The 22,296-nt window shown below is 40.4% G+C and overlaps 1 protein-coding gene across 2 annotated transcripts in view; it reads right to left on the minus strand.

The window, feature by feature from the left end:
• Positions 1-22,296, minus strand: part of kcc (solute carrier family 12 member kcc) — a 229,155-nt gene that overhangs the window by 28,472 nt on the left and 178,387 nt on the right. For both annotated transcript variants that reach the window (XM_022841387.2, XM_022841390.2), the window contains 5 exons: positions 8,876-8,957; positions 8,339-8,447; positions 7,654-7,812; positions 7,020-7,176; positions 3,331-3,449 (listed from right to left, as the gene is read on the minus strand). In XM_022841387.2, the coding sequence (XP_022697122.1) occupies positions 3,331-3,449; positions 7,020-7,176; positions 7,654-7,812; positions 8,339-8,447; positions 8,876-8,957 (626 nt within the window). The remainder of the gene's footprint in view (positions 1-3,330; positions 3,450-7,019; positions 7,177-7,653; positions 7,813-8,338; positions 8,448-8,875; positions 8,958-22,296) is intronic.

A 22,296-nucleotide genomic window follows, 5' to 3' on the forward strand; every position in this document is an offset into this window, starting at 1 on the left:
GCCAAGTCTCTATGCCGTTGACGTGTACTGCCCTACCACTATAACCCCAATCGTGGCGGTACATCATACGTTCTGGTGTAGTTTTTCATTGCCATTGTTGCCAACGCAAGTGCTTCCTTTCGTCCAGTTCTCTTAGATATGTTTTAGATCATCGCAGCCTCTTCCAACCCTGTGGTGAGGGCCGAGTTTTGATCGGTCATCGAAATTGTCTCCGTAATAATGCAGTACTAACATAATTGCCCTATAATAAATAAACATATTACTGCCAAACAGGTTATGAATTATATCCTGATCGATGTCGGATTCAGGATAGAGTATAAGGTCTCTTGACAGATCGAAATTAGCTGGAACGAGGAATGAGTCGATCATTCAACTGAGACCAGACAGTTAACAAATACCCTGACGTCACACGGGATACGTAGCTATTAATCGTTTTACTAAATTTTTTTTTCTTAATGGCAATAAGGTTCGACCTTTGAATAGGCCATTCAGTACATGAAGTATCGGACCAAGTGCTAAATTCTATACGCAAGACTCGCTAAGCTTGTATAGTTTTTGGACAAATAGACTTTTATTAGCCAAACTGTATTACTTACTGAAGGGTTTCGAACACCACCCATTTATATTATATTGTGCTTCATACATCCTAGCTATTGACCCGTATCTATATACACGTGTATGCTAGCAGACGAACCTCTGAGACAACAATCAGCGGTCACTGACTCTTATAAGAGAAAATGTACAGCCTCTATTGTATTATCCATGAAATAGCCTTAATCTAGTGTTAGTATCTGGTTTAAACAAATAAAAAGTGTTGTTATTATCCACTCGAACGCTAGCAGTGAATGCTCGGCAAAACGACGCCCGCAGCGCCATCCGTCTAGTGTATAGATCGCACGACATGCTTGCTGATAGGTAGGGTTGAAGAGAGCTGTCGGCTTAATCTAATGTATCTTGTTGTTCTTTTGGCCTGAGCAGATTCAGTTAATGAGGAACGAAGATCCGACTAATGATCAAAACCTATGCACGAACCTTAACAAAAGCAGATGGATCACGAATCCGAATGCGAAATTTTAATTTAATCCACCTCTTTTCGCACGTTGTGACGTAACGTTGCCCGTAGTAGTACCCCATGCACCCCTATGGTGGGGGGGGGGGGGGGAGTAACATATTTACCTCGTAAATTTAGCGACACGATGTAGGTTTATAGTGAAGGTCAAATACACTTCGTTGCGTATTGAAAGCCAACCGTTCGAAGCAAGGCGTGAAGTGTTTATTTGGTGCTTCTTATAGAACACGAACAGATGAATCGGCGGATGTAAGTTGCTTGTTACAGGCGAGAAATGAAAACTACGAGCAAAAATAGCGAAGCATTCATTCATTCGAAGGACTCGATTACGAGGTATCCGGTCTAGAGGCGAATAAATACTAATAAATCAACGGAATAACTTAGAAAGCAGAAGTGGCATATCCGGTCGCCCCTTTGCTGCGAAGGAATCGGTTGAATTTAGTTGAACATGTGCCACTCTATATCATTGATCCTATCGATAAGCTGCTATTATCGACTCCCAACCAGATATATCGTTCTCTGCTAGCCGGCGTTAGCCTCTGAGTACACCACAATCATCTGCCCTGGTTACTGCCCTGGGCAAACGATTGCATTAGGAAATAGTCCAGTGGCAGGGCGTTAACTACCGGTGCATAAAATGTAGTATTGCCAGGAAAGATCTAGGTAGCTGTTCCAATTGTCAACGGTTCCACCGGGCGAAATGGGTCAATAATGTCCTATTAAAATTATGCGGAAAGCAGGTATGCTATACTGTCTATCAAGCTCGCTCTTTTTCGATGGCGGCCGATTTCTCGTGACCTGGCGCCAGGACAAGCGCGTAACTGAAGCTTAGAGTGGGATAAAGTTCGCACTATAATTAGGCTATTATTAATATTACTATTGTGCTTTTCTTTTGTTAAAAGATATCCTACAACCGTTCGCTCTGTCAGTTGTTTTTTCCGCAGGTTTGGCACAGCAACTGCTTTCTTTTTATAACAGAATTGTAATTAGCAATCTCAATTTTATTGATAAAATAAGCATTTAATGAAATTTCGATGCGTTAACACTAGGAAACACTTTATCATATGATGGGCTGTGCGGATTTTGCTATGATTGGGCAGAAACGACGATGATTTTAATGAAAGAGCAGTTCAAATCTATATTTACTGGATCATTTCGCTAGAAAACGCGCATCTATCACATGTATCAGTCTATATGTTTATTTGGTGCATTCCCTTAAGGTCTACCTGTCTTCATATAGCAACCTTTTAGTTTGCCTGACATTTACCGCAAGAATAGCGGCCCTCATTGTAGGATTAAACCGTTTATAGCCGTTCATACCGTACGAAGCTGTCTTAAAGAAAACCGCCTAAAGTCTTAAATAAAGAAAAAGAAAGCCACTTGAGATAATACAACTCAAACTGTTTAGCGAGAATCAGCAATAGCTAACATCTTCGAAGGGTTAATTTGACGAAACTTTACAGATTGTGGTACTTGCTCCGTTTCAAAAACCCTTTCACACAGTCGTACTGTCCTCCTGCAGCGGTAAGATATTTCCCGTAACCGTCTCAAACCCGTTTTGAAATTTCGTGGCTTTGAACAATAACAGAAACGAATCAGTATAACAGACGACTTAGTCCTGGCTAAAACAGTCGATCTGGATAACGTTACATACGCTTTAGAAAAAAAAATGGTCACAGTCTTTCGAGTCAATCTCTCTTCGTCAACAGCCTTTTATAGCTTATAATTTAGATTAAGGTTATGCTTCTGGATTAAGATGCACCGTATTCAATTAGCATTGGACCTGTATTCAATTAGGATAGATAGCCTTACTTATCTAGGTCCTAATTCGTGTTAACTCTTCTGGAAAATGGCGAGATCCATTCAGGCGGTTATCTTATTCATATGCAAATAGCTTGAATTAAGTGTTTAGCTTGTATCACGGGAACCTCTGTGATTTGATCACGAGAATTCATTAGGTTACAGTGAGAATTATTTCGAAAAACCTCTAACCGTTCGTCTGTGTTCACATAAATTTTCCGTCGTCCTGGAAGTGTTTAACGTTAGGCCTACGTACGGGCTCTTTGAAACTTGTTAATTTTCTGATGATTTTTAGAAAATCTGCACTCTTCGTGATTTTTTTTTTTTTTTTTTAGTTCAAATTGTAAACAGGGTCCAACATAGTTAATTTATGTATGATCTATTTACGAAAAAATGGCCAAAGGCTGTACCTACCTCAAATGTAGGCACCTTCGACAGAAAAAAATTGTAACCATACTCACCAGTGAGCGATTGTAATCCAGCACCGATGGTGGATAGAAGTGATCCCACGACTACGATCATGGGATGTGGATACGCTAATTGAGCCACTGCTAATTGCCCTTTAACACTGTCGCCGAATCTGTCAGGAATCGGGATGAACGAAGAAAAGATTTTATACAGTAAAAACATGTAAACATTGGAATCACAATCAACAATGATTTTTCATTTGCTCTTCACGTATAACTGGATATGCAGAGTCGCGAGCTTGCAGTAAACAGATTGTACCCCGATTCCTTTACTGTGGTATGATATGAGATGTTCAAGCTCGCTTTTGTTTATGCCACTGTACACTTGTTCGGCTAAATATGGTGTACGAGAAAAGAAAAAGAAAACATTTATTCTACAATACAATGAAGTAAGCCATCGTAAGTTTAACTGAACTTTTACACTTTTTGAACGAAAGAGATTAGTTACCACGACAGCTAAAAAAAAGTCAAAAAGCCCGCGAGGGCACAGTATCTTCTACTGAACTACCCTACTTGGACTTGATAGCTGTATTGTTTAAACGTAGGCGCGCTTTTGACGCAGACAGTGATGATTACGGCAGGTGGTGGCAGCAGCGTCGACTAGACTGGAGGGTCTCGAGTCATACATCACCGCTCACAACAGACCCAATGAGATCTAACGTTTATTCAATGGTATCTTCGCAATCAGGAAGATGATCTAATAATAGATAACTTAATATAGCGAATTGATAAGAGCAACGAGTCAATAGACACTTCGAAGGTAACGTTCTCATTTCGAGGCTACAGGCAGTTATGTTTCACAGTTTGCAAGACGTCAGATTTTCTTTCTTGTAAGCACATTTCCTAGCATGCATCCTTTACCTATCGCTAACTTCAGAAGATTCATAGTAATCACGATACGAAGAAATTGGCTACCCACGGCGTGATACTGAAAATAGCATCATTAGCAGCAGCTGGGTAAATCTCGTCCTTGCTCCCTACACCAAATTCTGGAATTCGTTGAAATAATTTATATAATTTCATTCAGCTCCACAAATTTTAGGCATTATCAACTCGTCAGCGGTTCCATTATGAGACTCGCCACCACCAAGGGAGCGGCGTGTACTGGCTTATTCGCGTTACTAGATTCAATTAAAGAGATGATCTCCATGCCTAGCGAAAACTTAACGCGATAACGTTGGTGAAGTTAAATTACGTCGAAAACGTTCCAAAATACGCTAAAATCATGTAGCTTCATCAATGTACTCGTTCATTCGTCTGCTAAGGTTTCATTGAAGTAGCACTATTAATGTATTTCAGTATCGAAGTAATACTGATTCCGTAAATTATCGATCTATCGAGCTACGAGACAATTCTATCGAGAGGGAAACCTTTACTAGGCATCAAGGTATTCCAATAAAAACCAGTCCTACGGCCCAGGTCTCCGTCGAAAGGGAACGAAAGATTGCTGTTCGTTGCAACTCTACTAGCGCTTTCACTGCTGCACTTTTATGCTTCCATTGAGCCTCTAGTTTTCTTCGACTTTAACATCCTGCGTTCGCTCGTCGTTCGATTCTCTTTCTGGGTGGTTTTGTCGCCGCTTACTATTTCCACCTCGTTTGTTATTGCCGTTGTCGTCACTTCGGGCACGCGTGCATGACCTCATCATTCTTCGCTCGCGCGTTTTTGCAAATCGCAAGCAACGTCTCTTGAAATGATAGCAAGCGGAGGTTGACCTCGGTCCTCTGTCGCCGAGAAACAGACGAACCGAACCGAACGGAACGTAACGGGCTGAACGACCGAGGCAGGTGTTAGACGATTTTGAGAAACTAGATATTTCAGAGATACGACGTCCCAGCAGCGGATATAAATGGTGTTAGTAGCTGGTCAAGGGGAGCAAGATGATTTGTTTCTATTGATTTTCAAGGAACGTATTAAAAAAGTCAGCCGTATGTTTGATTACGGTTCTGTTAGCTAGACCGGCCGATTCAATCCACTGGCCAACAAGATCACCCGACATGTTCAGTAAGCCACTAAATAAAATAGACATTTAAATGAACTATTATTGCACGTGGAAAATTGCAAGTCATAATGTAAAGATGACTTCAAAGGCCAGCTTTCTCTCGTTGTGAAAATGCGAAAAATCTGTATTTCTCACCGGCCGAGTGTCTCGTGCTATAAAATCATCTCGAAATATTCAGCATACAGACATAAGAACTACTGTTGATTGCATTAGTCGTCACTCATACAGCGTCCCAACGTTCCCGTGATCGTTGCCTTCATACGTTCTCCGTGAGCACAATCTGAGTAAGCGGACGGAAATCCGAAGGACGGCCAACTAACTGACTCGATAGTTCGCCTCCGTTGGAACAACACTTTGTATCTCTAAGCTATGCCGTCTCCTGGCGACAACGGTAAGCACATCATTATGCCTCGATTGTTTTTTAGGAGCCGAGATAAAAGCGGCATCCAAATGGTGGCTAGAGAATACGGCGCGAATAAAGTTCTCAAGGCATCAAAGGCAAATTTCTGTTAAAAGAAAGTGACAACCTGGTACTATTGCAAATGGCATACGATAAAGAAGATATACTTAAAAATACGTCTTAGCGCAAGTAAACCGTGACCTAGATAACTATCGTTTGCCACGGGAAACCGGAGGGCGGAAGAAACAGCAGCAGCAGCAGCAGCACTGATTTGATCTTGCAAAATTGGGTCTTTTGAAATGTATGTGAGTGACCCAATGAATGAGAAACAGTTACACGGAAGCAGTGTCACGTAAGGCAAACTACTAAGCGCCTGTTAAAGGAGATTTGTCTATCCGGTGCATAGGAACTATGCTATTTGGCAGCCCAATTTCAAATATGTTTGCCTCGTAGTTCCAAACATTGGAAATCACCCTGCGTTCATGATGACAGTAAGCAAAAGCTTAAGTATTTAAGCTTTATGCTATTGCATGAATATTATGCGTTTTTATATAAATTATTATAGAATGCTATTGCATTATATTTAATATTTGCTATCGGATCGCCACACTGGAAGGGGTTTAATGCCATTGAATTTAAACGAAAGCAAATATCTATCTGTAAAAGGAGTCAGGAAACTGTTATTTGTCAATGCTTCACGGAAGATCGTTGATATGGAGGCTCATGTTTAACATTGAATTGAATTGAACATAGTTTTTAAACATTTCGAATTCTAGAACAGGTCAAAAAAATGTGCCTTAATACAACGGCAGGTATAACAGCGGTATTAACAGAACCTACTTTTTCTTAGTTTATAGTCAGCTTCAGACTGAGCCGGACTATCGTCTTGTAAACGACGGCTGAGAGTACGCATAACGCAGTGTGTATAGGTGTATTCTTGTCAAAACAAAGTTCCGACGTCACTTACAAGTTACTAATAATAACAATAATAGTATAATGCGAAGCCGCACCGGTTCGTCTGTGTTATTTTAAAAAATGTCAGATTTTATTTAATATAAATTATAGAAAAGTATGCGTTCCTGCACGTCGATCAGTTCGTTGGTGTTGCAATAAATGTTACTGATTGCAAGTCTTCGTAGTTCAAATTTACGATAAATTTTTTAACCCTAATTTTTAGCTTACGTACCAATTATCTAAAACAAAAAAAAAAGAACAAACGACTATGAGTAAGTGTAATAGTATTAGAGAATTGTTTCGTATATGCATTGATTTTTGACGTACTTGTCACGAAGAAAAGCGTTGTCGAACGCGGCACTAAATAGAAAAACACCAGCGAGGTAAACGATTGATGTCGTAATCTGTGCTGCCAGTGTTCCCGTAGGAATCGATTTTTGAGCATCTGCCAGATCACCGGATCGATTTGAGCCTGCCATGATACCTGTATCAATTGAATGAAAAATGATTGCGGTATATTCCTATCGAAGAAGGTCAACGATACTTTTTCGTAAATCATGAACAAGACGTTGCACTACGGCCACGCGTCGTATAATTTAATTATCGAATTTTATATTTACTTGATTGACGACTATAAGGTACAGTATACTCATTTCTGGGGATTTTCTGGAAGAACATCTCGCTTAGTTAGTTATCCAAATTGGTCCAATTCAAACAGTGGCCGCTTCTAATTAAACATTCGAAATCGATAAACCCTAATTTTTCAACGAGCATCAATTGTTCTATATGTTATACGATGTTTTCCTATGTCAATATACCATCTTTTTGTGTTTCTAACGCGAAAAGTGAACGAAATATCTATCTACTTATCAACACTTCTTTTGCAGTGTTTACACAATTTCTAATAGGGAAGTTTGAAACGTATCTTCGTTAGGTGAAAACGTTAGGTTAATTAACATACCTGTAACTGATGGGAAGAAAATGGCAACAAAGAATGTGAATGTAGTCGTAATATCGGAGACAATAAAGGCTCTTTTCTTAGTTTCTTCCAAGTGCTCGTCGTCATCAGGATTCGTCGACACGACCTGACCTTTTTCTCTGAAGTTTATAGGAAGATTATCTACAAACGCCATAAATAACCAGTTTATTATGAAACGTACATTGTCCATTTGTGAGTATGTTTATCATAGCATTGTGCAGAAGTGTCAAAGATACCTATGAGCAGCAAACTATACATTTCGATGCCGGTAAAGATCTAGGTAATAGCTATTCAGCCAATTTCATCTAAATTAAACCAAATAGGAATAGTATGTATTTTGAATTGAATGATTCTGTCGTGAAAGTAAGTTCTGGTAAGTTCATCACTGCACTTTTTTTCATGCACTAAATTGACGTCACTAATTAGGTCACCTGCGTGTCGATCTATGCACTTACACAAATAACTTCCCTAAAAATCAATCGATTTAAATTGACCGCTATTAAATAATCATTAGGGTCGCTCGGGTATTTTGGACAGTTAAGTTGTACTATGGGCACTTCGTCGACTTTTATTTATTTAGAAGTATTTAGAAATATTTCCCAGTTCACCAGCTAGTCTAACTGGTTGTAACGAGTGTTTTTCTAAATACTAATGGGGTCGTACTTACCAAAGAACACTCCACTGCTGATTCCGGGCACCGAGATAACCTCTTGAACGTCATGACTCTCATAGTAGGGATCGCAATATGTTCGAGTGTTGTTGGTTAAACAGAAGAGCTATAGTAGTCATCAAGGTGTGTATAAACAAACCAGTATCCACTATTAGCTGAACATTCAAAATGATTCCAATAAGAAAATTCATAGATTTCCGCAACAGTCTCAGTATTAATTATGGATCTGAAGAGTTTCATATTTGCATTACCTCTAGTAGACTGTTAGAGATTGCCGGGACTACAGTAGAACTACGACACACGAGCTAGAATAAAGCTAGATCCACTAATGGCGTGGTCACGCTGTCCAGTATCTAACACGCTGGAAAAAATGTTTGTCTCATATATGTTGTCCGTGAGGATTATTTCGGTGAAAATTTATTAGAGCAGCTAATTATTTAAGGATAACGTGTAACATCCTGGGCGTCTAGATTGGTTAAGATAAAAGTGCCTCACAATTAAACGTAGAGTATTATCTATTATAAATTGACGTACGCTTCGCAGAGCCTCGCTTTCCTTCGTGCAGTTGAACTCTTTAACGTTTTGGGACAAGATACGGTCGCCCAGTTTGCAGTACCTGAAACGAAGGAATAGAGTAGAACGGAGGGCGTCAACTTGACCTAAAATTGCTTATTTTTTACCTATTGATCATACGGAGCATGATTCGTACTTTTTTCGATCTTGAAATTTTCAACAAATCTTCTGAAAGTACGTTGCTAGTCCTTCTGATGTGAACAAAAATTTCATCAATTGGTATAACGCTAATTTCCACTCACTCATCGGCTATGTAGCAGTTCCGTTAGATTTTTCTTTATTTCATCACGTCTTCTATAGCTGTTCAGTTTTTAAGGATTAATCTTTAGCATTTTCAGCGCTAGCATTGCATCAGCAGTATGCAGCTAACGTCTGAGAGTCCCCGCCAATACGCTTCTAGTATACGGCAACTGTGTCCAGCTACACGACAGACTATTGCTTGTGCATGTGGTCAAACGACAATGATTTATTCTACACGCTGTTTGACCTCAAGCCTTGACGAGCTCGTTTTTACCTAAAATCACCAGACTTACCATTCCCCGAAGGCTCTTTGGAGTAGTATGAATGGCCATAAAAATGCCCAACGTAGCGAGAATCAAAAAGTTCAGCAGTAAGGCACATCGACCTCAAAAAATCATCATCATCAACATTACTACCATCATCATCATGACAGAGCGTTGACGTGAGAAGAGTCTCCTTCCTAATTTGATTCGTACGCTTAAGGCCTCATGCAGCAACAGAATCCCTTGGAAATTTGCGAAGGGAGACCATTTCGTTCGCTCTGAGTATGGGCGATCGACTATGCCATCAGTCATGACTGATGGCATAGTCGATCACATAGTGATGAAAGTTCCTTAGGCGGAGCTACTGAAGCAAACCTGCCTTTCAAAGCCTTACAAACTCAAAACAATTGACATTTGCTTATGAGTTAGTTTAGAGCAGGTTCTGGCTTTGAAATTTTCTAAGTATTCTATGAGTGCGAACAGTTTTTTATTACCATGTTGCCATGGCTTCTAAGGTTGTTATTGATCACGGGAAACATTATCCAACCAGCACATACTACGTATGTGCAAGGATACAGTGTTATCTGCTTCTCTTCCCTATTGGCTCGTGTCTATAGCCCGTGTATAAAAAAAACACTCCTATATAATGCTATAAAAGTAGCCCTGTGGAAGAATAAGGGCTACGGAATAAACATGAAAAATCGCGGTGTTCGAACTGATGTTCGTAGACATAGGGAACAAGCTCGTATACCTTCCTCCCAGCAGCACATTTGTGTAAGATCCAGAAGTGTCTATCCCTACTACTATCAATGCGTCTCGTCCATAACTATTCACTTTGTAATCAACTACCGAGTCATAGGGTTGTAAGCCCGCTGGGACAAGTTCTGGGTTTTTCAACTAATGAAGATGAAGCACAGAAAGCTCAAATCAACAGAGCATCGGCAAATTCAACAAGGGCACACGCTACTCGGAATAACATACCATGAGCGTGATTATAAAAAAGTTCCGTCCTTCACTAACGACCGCATTCAGGTCTGAAGGGGGTAAAGGTAAGAGTTTTTTCAGGCAGTGCGCGTATGGCCAGTTATGCGGAATCGGGAACATATTATGGGAGGCTTTTGTGTGCTTTGTGGGGCGCTTGCGCATAGCCCTAACAGTCTATCTCTGTTAAACTAGTGCTTGAGATTCTTCCTTATTGCGCTAATTTTGGCCATGTTCGTGAAACTATCCTCATTTTAGAAAAACATTGTAGAGGCATTCGACAGCAGACGAACATCGCAGGCGTGACCCAGAGTCTAAAAAAGACATGAGCGAAAAAAAAGTTTATTATTTCATATGTAAATTTTTTTTGCCAGAATAGGCCATTTCGGGTCAGTTGAAATGATTCTGATTTGGGCGGATGTACGCCGTATCTTCGCGCTAGTGCGCATAGAAAGTATGCGTATGATCGATTGGAAATAGCCAGAACAGATCCAATTGCAACTCACCATCAATTTGTCTTCCTTTTTGGTTTTCCTCTATTTTTCATTGGCCCTCCCTCTGCTGAACGGCAGCCTGACATCTGAGAGTTCCCTAATTGTGCATAGGTACCGTCCTTGGTCTAATAGAAAGGCAAAACATCGAATATCAAGAATGTCTTACATGCCTATTTGGATCTACTAACCCTATCAAATCGAGTCAATCCAAGCTTATTGCACCGAAAGACTTTCTGCGTAAATTGAAGATAGGGAAATGATTGGAAAATGGGACAGATACGCTGAGAAAACAAACTAATGTTCACTTAACTTTCGAAATATCTGTGATAACAGGCGGATAATCGTTATGACTTTTTTTACCTTTTACATGGCGATTAGATCCATCTGAGATCAAACCATGTATCATTCAATATTACAGTATTCAAAAAACGACCATTTACTAAGTAATCTCGGTGTTTTTAAACTGCGGCTGTAACTCGCGCCATTTAGAATAGCAAACACGAAAGAACACTAATACGTTTGCCTGATCCTTTTCATCAATTTTTGAATCTGCCATTTTTCATACTTACGTACGATTCTTATTTGAACATAAGAAGCGGCAGTATCACGACAATACAATGAGCATACCCGTACGAGCAAGGAGTTCGCTTGTAAGAAGATTACTTCTTTGAACCATCTTTGACAATCTTGCCCTTAAGAAATCGTAGTCTCAGAACGGCGGTGGGTCTTTCTCAGTATCGGCTTTTTATGCGGTAAGGCCAACACAAACGTATAAAAATGATCTTCTCACAAAAGGAGGATTTGCGACTGTAATAACTACATCAACCGTCTGCATAGCATACCGGCTGAGGAGGCCCTACGTTACTACGAAAATTTCGTAATGAAAATATCGCACTCGTTGGCGTTTGACAACTGACCGGCCTATTGAATTAGGATCATTTAGACTTAAAATTATAATGTAATTATAATTATAATTTAGCCGCTCTCTTTGGGTAGCGCTGGCTGCCGTTTTCTCCACAATTTTTTAACAACTCTAGCACGACTATAGACTAGGGCCGCCTGACTTGCTACTAAGGTTCTTATAAGGACAGTTTGCTTGTGATGGCCATTGGCAGGCTTGTGGACAGCGTTAATTAGCATGGATGCGTAAATGTGGGATTTGGCCGATTTCGGAATACAACAGGTGAACCCATGCTGAATATTGGCCGACGTTCAGGGTCTCTTCATCCATTTTTGGCCTTTGGAACATGTTTGACCTCTTTTTTCCTTGGCAGTCGACAGATTGATCGTAATTAACATGCTGAACGTACTCTTCCGCTGGAGTTTTCCTTGGGAAAATACGGGAGAAACTTAACAGTGAGCTAGCGTTTGTCCTTTGTCCCTTATTTGCAACATTTCTTCACGGTATAGCTAGTGTCACGTTAGACGAGTTTAACATCTCGTCTAAACGAAGATCTTCCCGTTTTTCTTTTTCTTCGTATTTCACCTTGATTATCCTATTCGAATGTATCTTGTGTTACATGCAAAAGGGTATGTCTGCCGGTACCTTGTCTTGCTATAGGAGGGGCAGGTGCCTAAGAAACAGTTAAATGAAATAAATATACTTTGATGCTTGTTCTGGATGCGTCTAGGTACCGACTATTCGTCCAACGCTAAATTTGATTTGTTACTGGCAGTATGTATCTATGACCGTACGTGGATAGACACTTATGTTTATTCAATAACCGTTGCTTGCTGTTCTAGGATTGTACATACAGCCTTCTTTTTCTTGGTTTCTCGTGATCCGTTTAACTGCTCATAATAACGTGGCAATCTAGCAGATAGAGGCTGATCATTGTGCTAATTTTTCATTTTTATTTAATCTAAACTCAGAACTGCTCTCGGTCTTCCAACTACACTGCTCGTGTTGACTAGGTTTTGTGCCGTAAAGGTGGGCGAACGGGGTAAAAGGCCGCAGGCTGGATAAGGCACTATTTCTGGGTATGGTGTAATGTATTATTTGCCTGGTGCCTTACGTATTATTCGGTGTTGCCTTTTTTGTTTGGCTGTTACAGGTTGTTCTTTGGCCGGTTAAACATACGCCTAAAGGTACGAACTTCCTCGCTTTTTCATCCTGTATATGCCTTTTGATGTTGTTACATTTTCGTCGTACGCGATAAGCTAAGCAGAACGGTACGGTTTTCAACCTCCTGCCGCATTGGGCCACACGGGATGGATTGGGGTACCTTTCGAATTCAAAGTGAGTGGAGACAAATGTATTAAATGTAGGCGTTACAATTCATTTGCAACCTATATAAACGACGAAATTTTCTGCTAATTCTAACTAGAAGGCTGTCGTAATCATTCTAATGCTACACGAATGATTTCAACACAAGAGAAACATCAGCTACGGCTGCTCTGTTGACCGGGAGAATTTCTGTATAACCCGGCTATGGGAAATATTTCTTCCAACTGTCGAATGAACATACGAGCTATCTTTTTTGGATTATTCGTGGATCGTTCAAACTCCCGTACCAGTCCGGTCCAATATAGGCTTGTACAACTAAAGAACACGTAACCAGCTTAACCCTGTGCCCTGTGTGTGTGTATCCGTATCCCTCAACGGAGCTACTAGTAAAGTACCACTGAACACTGTGACGATAATAACGCGTATCGCGCCTCTTGTTCCCTAACCTTCCTGACCTTTTATTTATCATCTTTATGTTTTTTAAATTCGCTGCGCTTTTCGTTTATAGTTCCATGCCGCCTGATCCCGCAATCGGTCGTGATGATGACCTACTGGATAGCTATACCCTCCGGCTTTCTTTAAGCCTACGTCGTTACTCCACCTGACGGCCGCCTGAGACCAAGCAATGGCAGAGCTATCGTTGTTATTATTGCTGCGAGCTTTGCTGCTTCTGCGAGAACTCGCCCTCTCAGCCATTTAGATAAATAAGGCCTGGAAAGCCTGACCTGTTCTCGCTGCTCATGAAAAAACAAACGGTACAAGCATGACTTTTCTGCACATCGTGCCTCTCATAGTGTTACTCAGGCACGTCTTTACACATAAATGGGTGTCGTTTTATAATCCATAAATACGTGTCAGCACCCTTTTCATTTTGTTCTAGTCCAACTTAGCACTGGTCCTTATGGTCCCTCTTTACCCGTAGTTCTACACTCCTAGTTTGCAGTGTTTTGTGTGCTCTATATCTAGTTCTAACACTCGTTCGATCTTTCAGCCGGCAATATTTGCCAGCTTATACTTGCTGGCTCTTCTTTCCTCCCAGCTTGATCAGACTCCCATTCTGTGCCTTTTCTTAACTACTGTTGATACTGTTACTGCTGCTTGTAAAGGCTTTGCTTCACGGCTTTCTCCCAAACAGTTTCGACTGCCCCTAGGGAATCGTTAATTATGTCTTTTCCCACAGCAGTAACAAACGCTTCCTCGCCGTGCAATAACATAATTTGTATAAATGTGTGCCGCTATTACAATCACTTTACGTTTAACAGAATTAGCTTTAGAAAAAGTAAAAGGCTATACCAACAATTCGACTGGCTAAAAGTAATTATTAATATGTACGGGCGGATCGCACGTGCATAATACACGATAATGCACGTATGAAATATCTTGAGCAATTTTTTGTGTGATTAAAATAGCAGTCCTTTGTAGGCTGCCCAAAGAAGTCTTCAAACTAAATCAGTAATGAGTTGTTCTTTATATATTATTTCGATTGCTTTTTCTACTGAATTCACACAAAAATAGATAGGTAAAGAAGTTCCTGTATTCTCCGCAGAGTAGAACGTACTGCCAAATGTTCAGTTTTTGTAATAGCCGCCTTATTAGATAAAGTTAAATTCCTACAAGCAACGTCCATTCATCTTCTTACGCCTCTGCGATGATCTTCCGCTATCCAAAACGTAAAATCGGTGCTGCCGCTAACAGGGGTATAAGCCAACTGCATTGATCAATGAAATCAGGTTGTCTGAATTGTATTATTGGAAAATTTTGTTGGTTTAATGGTCCAAATAGCGCCGTGGGCCGCATAACAAGTACGGCGGCTGGCTCAGATAACGACGATACGGTCCGAATCATATGGAGAAAATTATTTCCAGGTGATTTCGCATGCACATACATACATACAGATAAAATTCGTGCGACCTATTTCGTTCATTTTAGTGCCTTTCTCAACATTCAGGGTACGTTTGGCGCTGCCGGAAGACCCGCCCGAAATAAATAAATCAATGCGATGCTTTACGGGTTTGTTCTGATTGACAATATAAACTATCAAGTTAGCCCAATTCTGGTAGTAACGGCTATGCTGCTTTTGCAATACATTGTAAACTTACCTCGACGTGTACGTTTAAAAGACATGGCCTCTTTCTTTGGAATAGCGACGAGTTGTTATCAGGGCAGGAGAAGTGCACTGTTACAGGCAATTTGCTCTTTAACAGAGCCAGCCACGCCTATCGTTGGCCTCGACGACCCTTGTTACATTTCACTGCGTTCACATATTTGCACAAAATGGGCATTTATAAAACTGTCGGGGTTCATAATCTTTTTGCCCGGGGCTAGACTATAGAAATCGGAATGGATATGCAGGAGAAGCTTCTAGAAATTTCTGCAAAGGTACAATAATCATAGGGAATCAAGGAAACGTTTATGGCTTTGAGTAATAACACAGGGTTCTCTTTGTTTGAGTGTATGCGTTTGTGAATCATCTATTGCTGCAGATTTGAAGCGTTACGTGATATTTGTGTCTTTATATATATATTTTTTAATTATATTATATTGTACGCCGTTGGCATTGTATTGCTGGTTGCACTACTTATGCTACAAATTTGTCTCATAGCTTATAACGTAATACTGTTTGAAAACGACTTTTCAGATTTCTGGGCCTTGCTCCGCCCGATTTGCTGTAGACTAATTTAAGTGATGCGACTGATATGAGCTATAGCTAGCATTTTTTAGCCTGTCTTATCGTACAAAGCAATAGCTTATTATACAATACCGTCTGAAGACGGGTTTTTGCGCCGTTTTTCAACATTGTTCGGTTAGTTATGCCATAAATTTGGTAAGTACAGGATCTAATAACTTATAGCACGATATACTGCAAGCGCAGATCTTCATCACTACCAGTCTGACGTGTCCATTTTGTCAAGGACAAACTGATAATTTATTGATCTTGCACATCTACCCTGCGGTAACCTATCACGAGGATGCACGTTCGCAACTATCTTGTTGCTGAAGGACTTCTTGTACAAGATCGCCTAAACATCAGGCGATTTGTTACAAAAAATCATCCCTACAACGTACGGCTAGCTGAACATAGTACAGGCATAAAACCTAATATTGCATAGTACAATCTATTCTTTTTTTTTGTATTCACCGTTTCAATTACTAGGCGTTAGTTCAGACGGCCCCTGGGGCGAAACGAAGTCAGCTACGTCCGGATTTAGCGCTAGTATCACCATGTGCCCCTAATTTTAGCAGACTATCCTCTTTAAGGCGTTTCTAACCATCGACCCACGTTTGGAAGGAGAAAACATGTTTATTTGTATCAGCGGCTGTCCCCGTTTTAGACAATTCTGTGTGTGAATCAGTCGTATCCGTTACGCTTCTTAATGGCCATTGTCATACGAACAACGAGGGGGGGGGCCATTAAATACAATGCTTTCCTGTCTGGTTTCATAACGTAAGTCACTGGGTCAAGATGACCAATAAGATAGACAGCGTCACAGCGAGGCAGGGAACAATACCACAAACGTTTTTTGTTCCTTTGCTCTTTCTGTCCTGTAAAGGAAGGCCATGAATGCGCAAAGATGATACATGGCCGAGAAAATCGACACTAGCGAAGAAAACTCTCGAAAAAAGACTGAAGAAACAGATAATTAGTTAAACAAAATAAAGCAGTAATAGAATATCTCTATCAATTAGAACGAAAACTAGCACATACGTTCAATCCGGAATACATGAAATAAACCGTCATATGTGCATAAACATATTGATTATGTACGTTCGGACTCTATTCGACATAAATAAAATAAAAATTAATAAATAACGGTACCTCTCTGAAACTTCCAGTACATAATACTGATGAACCCGTTCGTTCTTTTTTAGCTACGAAATATATGATTGAGGCTTGATCAAAGGATACATAATTAAAACTTTTCAAGTGGTCTTTAATCATTGGTCTCATAAGCAGGCAGTGTGATTTGCGCAATTATCAATCGCGGCCCTTTGTATTTGCCCTTTACTAAAACCAATCTGAATAAGGGTGGCTTGTTCATTAAATAGAGTGTGGTATCGGTAAAATATTTTGTGTTTCACACGAACACAGTTGAAAAAATGTGCCTTTTGCTAGCCAAACATCGAGTGTAACAACCCAATACAACTAAGTAGAGTGACCCTATGGAAGATAGCGCAAGGGGATAGGCTCCACTGATTAAGACAGCCGAAAATATGTGCGCTAATAAAACAGTACGCCGCTTGTAAAAGTGCGCTATCTACCACCATCCGTAACCATTGTGTGAATGTGTGTAACAGCGTCTGTTACATATTTTTGGTGGGTTTTTCTACAAGTCTTCACCAACGTTCGAATTCGCCAACCGCGAGTGTTTTAAAGGTAGGAGGGTGAAAGATAGCAGTTCCCCAGATGTATTTTAATCGGGATATTGTTCACGTCAAGAACCAATGGTAACCCATTAAAAAATACGGCCACCCACAAATGCTACTCGTCCAACTCCATCCATTCGCCAGATATTTAGTCTTGGTGGAGCAGCAGGGACAAATTTAAAAACAACTGTGGCATGTGTGGCTATTCCTATGGTTAGAAACAGCTGTTCTTGTATGATTAATTTGTTTCACTGAATATTTACGCAGGTTACATTCGCGGACCCTTACTGGACATGCCTGCAAACCTATGGCAGACGAACATTTCAGGACCTATGTGCAAGTAGGACTGATGATCAGTCGGTGATGGTAACCGAAAAATATCGTTAGGCGTTGGCTGTAGAAATGGTGGCAAATTTACGTCGGTGTCTGTGAGTGTGTGTACGTCTGAACATGTTCATGTTGTCAAATATCGTTGCTTCTTAAATCACTTTAATATCGCTACTCTCTATCTTTTTTCTCTCTCTGCTCTTCTCGCTCTCGTTCTTCCTTCGTGGGATGAAATTACAACACTATGGCCATGTATAGAACGGGTAACTTCCGCTGCGTTGCATTGTACTCTGTGAACTCCTGTGCATTCTTCTGGAGAATTGCTACTTTAGCTCTTCGTGTGTATTGAAACCTCGTTGGCATCCTCCGACCAGTGCCGACCACAGTTCTCATGAAGTTTTCAATTCTTCGATTCTCGTCCTTGCGTTTGTCGGAAGCCCTTTAAGTTGTGACCGTCATTACAATCGCTGCTCCTAGATTCCAACGGATACGACTCGTTTACTGTTTTTGAACGACTTCTATTGCCATTGCAAAATAGGCGGACTCTAAAAGAGAAAAAAATAAGGCACTAGACCATTGGTTCTACTTGCACTGGACCATTGATGGTACTGTTTTTATTTGTGTTGTTCTGGAAGAAGAAGTTGTTGGAAAAAGAAGCACGAACTCGTCAATTGTATTAGTTCAAACGCAGTGACGCGTCAGCTCTCCTTCATGAAGTCACAATTACAACAATGATGCTGATAAATCCGCAAACATATGTAAAAACACAAACAGAGTTCGCAATTTAGTCGCTATTAGTGGACTGTCAACAACTAAGTTGTGTACTTCAGTAAGACAAGTACTCCTATTTTAAAATGCCTAGCCTCTACAGCTTTTATTTCTGTCTTTGTTCTGACGAGGCCCCTTCGGTTTTTTAATTGGCCGTTTTTTTTCTGCCTGTTTCCCGACAGCCGCCCCGACGTCTTGGGTGTGTTGATTGTCGTCTGGACTAGAAGGATCCAACAGCCCATCACCGGCGGCTTGCATTGCCCTGTCTGCCTTGATGCACAAGGACGAAGATGATGACAATAACAACCACAACAACGGTGCACGTTGGAAACTTCAATGTACCTCCGTATTGCCACGCATCTTCCCACATTACTACTACCCATTCAGCCAATAGAACTTCGCCATTTTTCTGTTGTGTCATTCTGTTGCTGAATATCATTGGCGATTTACAGATAGATAGTCCTTTTATCAACCCAAACGTTTTTTAAAGTTTAGCGATTCTTCAAGAATTATCGAATGGAAATTAAATAGTGACGATTGATGACGATCACCGTTGACGGGATACAGTGTGCACCTACCATAGAGTCACACGTATATGCATGTTTTGATTTCGGAGTTGAATGGGCGCAATTCCAATTTTTTGTTAGAAGTTAAACCTGAATCTGTGTGGAAATGTTCGCTGAGTTCATCAGACCAAAACGACGACTTCCGGAGTTCACTGATATCGATTGAATCAATAAGGTCTAAGCCGTTGAACTAATTCTTCGCTGTTTTATTTGCAAACGTCTGAAAGTACATTCCGCTACAGCCAGTAAATTAAGAAATGGTAGTGTTATTCTGCCGCAGGTATATTCTCGAATGTACCGCCTCCTAGCGAACGATGAAAGGTAGAGGCCTGGCGCAGGACAAAGGGAAAAAGCGGTAATTTAAATAAACTTTTTTTTCTAATCCCATCACCGAACGAAAAAGAAAACCCTTTGGAAAACGAAAAAAACTCGTTGTTTGTTCAAGCAACGTGTCCTCAAGCTCATCTTAGGTCAATGTTTTTCATATATAGCTCGTATCTATGAAGGTACTTGATGCCAACAGTAACATTGTCAAAGAGTACATCTACACCAAGTACTCGGGTGACTTACATGAAATATGCGAATTCCAGCAACATCTGACCTCTGAAAACGGTTGGCTGTCCTTGGTAACCGACGTTTCGTACCACACGGAACTATATTCGGATAATATAAAGAGAATAGGTTCTTTTTTATAGATCTGGATGTTAGAGATTTTACGAAGGATTTGATTCGGTTTTTTATGGGAAGACCTCGGGCCGAAATAACAAACACGAAAATTTATATGTCTGTCTCAAGAAAGAAATGCAGTGGCAAATCTCAACGCACTCGTTTACCTGGTATACATAGATACCGCGCATGCCATCACCGTTCGTTTTTCCTTCAGATGCAGCAGTGATTGCATTGGTGTTTAAACGAACTCCGGCTATAAGGGGCAAGAACTTCTCGGGTTTTTAGGGTAACAAAAAGCAATCAAACGAACAAACTTCCACGATCTTGCTTGGTGACGGTAACTGTGATAAGGGTAGCGCCATTTACCTTTCGCTCCACGGCTAACACTTTGTGACTCGCTCTGGCCTTCGGTAGGTGGTCCGATCGGACTTTCCTTTTGGTGCGAGCATGGTGCTAGAGTCCGGCTATAGAAACAGCTAGCGTTCTAACAGAAATAAGAAACATCTAGCAAAAGAGACGCTTTCTCTCCTTGTCGTTCAAGGTAACAAGCTACCATAAGCCTAACTCGGCCATAGGTACTCTCTTGACGGTGGCTTGGTTTGGAAGTAACTAACATAACAAAAAAAAAAAGTTTCAATGTGCCTTCATTGTGAATCTAGGTATTGCTTTTCTGAAATGCTTATAAGTGTGATGTACGCGGGATAATGTGTGTCTGAGATGAGGCTCTATGTTTGTCTACCTTTCCGTGTATGCATTTGTTTTTTTCTTTTATTTTCCCTTAATGTTGCTCCTTGTAAAAGGACGACGCCTTCAACGTCTAGCCTTTCACACTCGCTTCGTTGGGGCCGTTTGGTCCTAGATAAAAGCAGGCAACACTTTAGTGCTTTGCTGCGATCCTCATATATCTACCTACCTTCCTTCCTTGGCTCAGTTCCATAGATTAATTTCTTCGTATGAGAACAGCGTTGCTTTTAGTAAGAAGGGTAGCATTGTTCATATAAGATATGGCTGGTTGGGTTGAAAAAATTGAAAAGATTAACGAGAGAAAGAGAAAACTGCAATAGGATCAGTTTTGAGAAAGAAGCTATCTCCCTTTCTGCCGGGCTAATGCCTCGCAGCCACGAGAACGATAAAGACATATAGTCGGCAGGTTAATGGCCAGTAGCAAGTGTGCAACAACATAAATTACATCAACTTTATACAGCAGGGGCTCACTGAAAACGTTTAGCTCGCATTGAAGAAAAATAAGAATGTAAATTTTCAATTTTTCTACATATATCGAACGGAATAGATAGGGACGGGATTGCGGGTTTAACCTCGGTCCCGTCTAACTGTTGGTCGATTTAATTAATCAGAGACAAAAGTAGCTCAGTTTCATATTAGAACGTCTCAATAGGCTCACTGTAGTTACTTTATTAACTTATTCTAAGATTAACTGATTCGATCTATTTTACACCGAAGCCGACACAAATACTAACTTCACTGCAGATTTAAACTTTTGTTGTCCTGAATCCGTTCAACCAGTTTCGTTGTCTCGTCGCAACGCTCCATTTAGAGTATTTTGCTGTGGTTCAATCAGTATACAGTCGCGTTTTGGTAGTCGCTTACTTTGCCATTGCACTGCTCTTGTTATCCTGCGGAGGTATTCTCAATGGAATACTCTAGGAACCCTCGGACTTCGTCGCAATTAGCTGATTGGCGCCCGTTGTCTTATTTTTGGATTATTTGCCTTCCCACTTATAGATATATATAACCAGCTGATTTTTTACCAAGTCCAAGGTAAGAGAAACACCAATATTTATCCGTCCCGCTCCACCTATCCCGTCATTTCGAAGTGCCGCGCCAACGACCACATCGATGCATTGCAGTAACTTTCTCTAATATTAACGGATCTCATGTTTTACACTCAGTTAAGGAAAGACTACCGCAAAGTTACAAACCTATTGCTCTACAGTGGTTCCGATTGAGATTTCAATAATAGCTTTATTATCTGAGTTTAACTGGCCGTTCATATTGTTTCTGTTTCTATAATTCAATCAGTTACAATTAATCCATTATCACACCGCGGCGTCTAGCGAACAAAATAACCAAGTTCAACTGTAACATCGCCGATCCCAGACGAAGCAAATTTTACTTCATCTAAAGTCAGCACTCGATTGAATACGCAGTGCCAGCTTGAGGTTTTAGCTAAGCCTTCACTCTTTAGGACGTTCTCATCATTTATATGTCTTGTCCGTTAGTTTTTAACGATTTCCAGAAAAATCTCGTTCTAATAATTGTAACAACCGAAAAAAAAAACAAATCAAACCTCATGTCATTTTCTAAACCTCTCAATTTAAATCGCTAAAAAAAAAATAAAACTCACCCTGTAAGGCAGAAGAAAGAAAGCCTAAAAATGTACTAGAACAGAAAGAAGAAATCTTAACTTTCCAAAAAATGAAACTTAGCCAGAATATCAAATCAGCTTAAAGTTATTATATCG

This window comes from Varroa jacobsoni, unplaced genomic scaffold (genome assembly GCF_002532875.2).
Source record: "Varroa jacobsoni isolate VJ856 unplaced genomic scaffold, vjacob_1.0 scaffold_925, whole genome shotgun sequence".
NCBI classification, from domain to species: Eukaryota; Metazoa; Arthropoda; class Arachnida; order Mesostigmata; family Varroidae; genus Varroa; species Varroa jacobsoni.